Genomic DNA, 4,045 nt, shown 5'->3' on the forward strand with positions numbered 1-4,045 from the left:
AAAAATAAATGTGTTTGTTTTGTTATTTTAACAGTTAACCGGTGTTTTGACCCGTACTTGTAACTTGTGTTTAGTCTCGTACTAAAGTTTCTATTTTTTTAAAAAAGTTTATGAATGATCCAACCGTACGGATGTTAAGAACTATATGTTTTAGTGATATGAGAAAATTTTGAAAAAAAATAAATGTGTTTGTTTTGTTATTGTAAAAGTTAACCGGTGTTTTGACCAGTACTTGTAACTTGTGTTTAGTCTCGTACTAAAGTTTCTATTTTTTAAAAAAAGTTTATGAATGATCCAACCGTACTGATGTTAAGAACTATATGTTTTAGTTATATGAGAAAAATTTGATAAAAAAATAAATGTGTTTGGTTTGTTATTTTAAAAGTCAACCGGTGTTTTGACCGGTACTTGTAACTTGTGTTTAGTCTCGTACTAAAGTTTCTATTTTTTTAAACAAGTTTATGAATGATCCAACCGTACGGATGTTAAGAACTATATGTTTTAGTGATATGAGAAAATTTTGAAAAAAAAATAAATGTGTTTGTTTTGTTATTTTAAAAGTTAACCGGTGTTTTGACCGGTACTTGTAACTTGTGTTTAGTCTCGTACTAAAGTTTCTATTTTTTAAAAAAAGTTTATGAATGATCCAACCGTACGGATGTTAAGAGCTATATGTTTTAGTGATATGAGAAAAATTTGATAAAAAAATAAATGTGTTTGGTTTGTTATTTTAAAAGTCAACCGGTGTTTTGACCGGTACTTGTAACTTGTGTTTAGTCTCGTACTAAAGTTTCTATTTTTTTAAAAAAGTTTATGAATGATCCAACCATACGGATGTTAAGACCTATATGTTTTAGTGATATGAGAAAATTTTGAAAAAAAAATAAATGTGTTTGTTTTGTTATTTTAACAGTTAACCGGTGTTTTGACCGGTACTTGTAACTTGTGTTTAGTCTCGTACTAAAGTTTCTATTTTTTTAAAAAAGTTTATGAATGATCCAACCGTACGGATGTTAAGAACTATATGTTTTAGTGATATGAGAAAATTTGAAAAAAAAATAAATGTGTTTGGTTTGTTATTTAAACAGTTAACCGGTGATTTGACCGGTACTTGTAACTTGTGTTTAGTCTCGTACTAAAGTTTCTATTTTAATTATAATAGACCTTACAACGGTTTGTTTTAAAAAATCATTATATAACTTGTTTTCAGACGATTGAACAGTGTATCTGTTATACAACGGTTTTTTAAATATTTGTATTATCGTTATTACTGTGATACAAGGGGTTTGGCTGCTTTACCGTTGTCGGATTTGTTTGTTAAAAAAAGCACAAAATGTGTGGTACTCATTAATAGCCCTAGATCTTTGTCTTAAGCCATTCAAACCTCTCAGATCTTTGTCCTAAGCCATTAATTTTCTAGCCTTTGACTCGATTTCTTCATCTTCTTCACTCGATTTCTTGAATCGATTTCTTCATCTTCTTCACTCGATTTCTTGACTCGATTTCTTCATCTTCTTCACACAATTTCTTCACTCAAGCTCTTCATCCTCTTCATCAAAATAACTTCAAAAAAACTCGATTGAAACCATAACTTCATCTTTTTGATTGGGTCAGTGTTAAGGTAATTACTTCATCTCCATTATGTTTAATTTCATTAAATTTTTAGGGTTCTTAATTATATTTAGGCAATGTTTTAGTGTTAATTTTTATTTAATTTGTATTCGCAGTTAGTAATTAGTAGTAATTAGTAGTACAATTAGTAGTACAATTATGTGTTAAGCTCATTAGTTATAACTTCTAATTATGTGTCATATTTTGAATTAAAACAGATGGACAGGTCTTGGTTAAAGGCAGATAGAAGAACAAAACAATTCAAAAAAGGAGTCGAGGATTTGTTGTTGTGTGCATTTGAGAACGGATTTAGTGAAAATAAAATTTGTTGTCCATGTATAAAATGCGCACATAGTAAACATTGGCATGCTCGAAAAGTAAGGGACCATCTTTTTCTCAATGGTATCGATCAAACGTACAAGTGTTGGATTTGGCACGGAGAGTGCAATACAGAAGGAGGTGAGCCTACCACTAAAGGGACGGGCAGTTCAGAATCGGTAGATCAAATCCCAGTCGGTAGAAATGATGATGTATCCCTGGACTCCTCGGAAATGTTTAACCATATTCAATCTGAATATGAACCTCTTTATCCAGGATGTGAAGGATACACTAAGATGAAGGCTTTGGTAAAGTTTTATAACTTGAAAGCAAAATATGAAATATCCGATACTTGCTTCTCTGAAATGCTACTTTTGGTCGGGTCTATGCTTCCACAAGGCAACACATTTCCTTCTTCATTCAGTGAAGCTAAAAAAAGCTTGTGTGCCTTGGGAATGGAGTATGAAAAAATACACGTATGTCTGAATGATTGTTTACTATACCGTGGAGAGAGAGATGAAGATGAGACGAAGTGCCGCATTTGTCAGGCCTCTCGATGGAAGTTAAACAAAAAAGGAGATGAATTGGAAGGGATTCCTGCCAAGGTTTTATGGTATTTTCCATTAATACCACGTCTCAGGAATTTGTTCAACTCACCTCAAACATCTAAGGACTTGACTTGGCATGACAGGGAAAGGTTAAAGGATGGTAAATTGAGACACCCTGCTGATGCACAAACATGGAAGGAAGTCGATGCAAGGTGGCCAGACTTTTCTTCAGATCCTAGAAACTTACGGTTAGCTCTATCTTCTGATGGATTCAATCCTTTTCGTAGCTGTAATCTTGATTACTCATGTTGGCATGTTTTGATGTCAATTTATAATCTTCCACCATGGCTTTGTATGAAACGGAAGTATATAATGCTATGCTTGTTGATATCTGGACCAACTCAACCCGGAAATGATATTGATGTGTTTCTTCAACCACTTATAGATGATTTAAAAAAGTTGTGGCATGGGAAACAAGTGTACGATGCTTACAAGAATGAGCAGTTTTTGCTAAGAGGCATCTTGTTATGGACTATTAGTGATTATCCAGCCTATGGTAACTTGTCGGGAAATATAATCAAAGGGTATAATGGTTGTCCTATCTGTGTTGATCAAACAAAAGCTACAAGGCTTGTCAATTATCCTAAGTGCATGGTCATGAGGCATCGAAGGTGGTTGCCCCTTCATCATCCTTATCGTCGGAAGAAACAAGATTTTGATAACACCGTAGAAAAAGAAATAGCTCCAGTTCCATTAACCGGAGAGGAGGTACTTGAAAGAGTGCAACATTTAAAGGGACATGTCTATGGTAAAACACAACGCCAACCACGATTGAAGAAAGGTGATGCTCGACCTGTATGGAAGAAGGTTTCTATATTTTTTGAACTTGAGTATTGGAAATTTTTGCCGGTTCGACATGTTCTCGATGTGATGCACATCGAGAAAAATATTTGTGAATCTTTACTCGGTACGATGCTTAATATACCAAAAAGACGAAAGACAAGGAATCTGTGCGCATTGACATGGCTGAAATGGGGATTGAAACAGAACTAAGGCCAAAAACTCCGGGGATAAAGGAGAAGTTACCATTGGCATCTTGGAATCTAACCCATTCTGAAAAAAGGTTGTTTGCTCATCCTTCCTTGGCATGAAGTTGCCTGATGGTTTTTGTTCTAATATTCAGAACCTGGTTTTAATGGAAAATCTTCGTCTTACCGGAATGAAATCTCACGACTGCCATACGATTTTGCATCACTTGCTCCCAATTGCGATTCGCTCGTCACTACAAAAACAGGTCAGGAAAACTATTATCAAGTTTTGTCTATTTTTCAAAGCGATCTGTAGTAAAGTTATTGAGGTTGATAAGCTGGAGAAAATGCAATCGCAACTGGTAGAAACTCTTTGTCAGCTTGAAAAATACTTTCCTCCCTCGTTGTTTAATTTAATGTTTCATATCTCAGTTCATCTTGTAAGAGAAGTCGAGCTTTGTGGACCAATTTTCCTTAGGTGGATGTATCCTTTTGAGAGATACATGAAGACATTCAAGGGATATATAAGGAATCGAGCTC

The 4,045-nt window shown here is 34.3% G+C and overlaps 1 protein-coding gene across 1 annotated transcript; it reads left to right on the plus strand.

Moving 5' to 3' along the window:
• The first annotated feature begins 1,829 nt into the window (after window positions 1-1,829).
• On the plus strand, window positions 1,830-3,530 carry LOC141665615 (uncharacterized). The gene has a single exon (XM_074471602.1). The coding sequence runs from the start codon at window positions 1,830-1,832 to the stop codon at window positions 3,528-3,530; it is 1,701 nt and encodes a 566-aa protein (XP_074327703.1).
• Window positions 3,531-4,045: the final 515 nt, after the last annotated feature.

This window comes from Apium graveolens, chromosome 6 (assembly GCF_009905375.1).
Source record: "Apium graveolens cultivar Ventura chromosome 6, ASM990537v1, whole genome shotgun sequence".
NCBI classification, from domain to species: Eukaryota; Viridiplantae; Streptophyta; class Magnoliopsida; order Apiales; family Apiaceae; genus Apium; species Apium graveolens.

Bases quoted from the DNA above. Each gene is read 5' to 3' on its own strand.
- LOC141665615 (XM_074471602.1), top strand. From the start codon at position 1,830: ATGGACAGGTCTTGGTTAAAGGCAGATAGAAGAACAAAACAATTCAAA.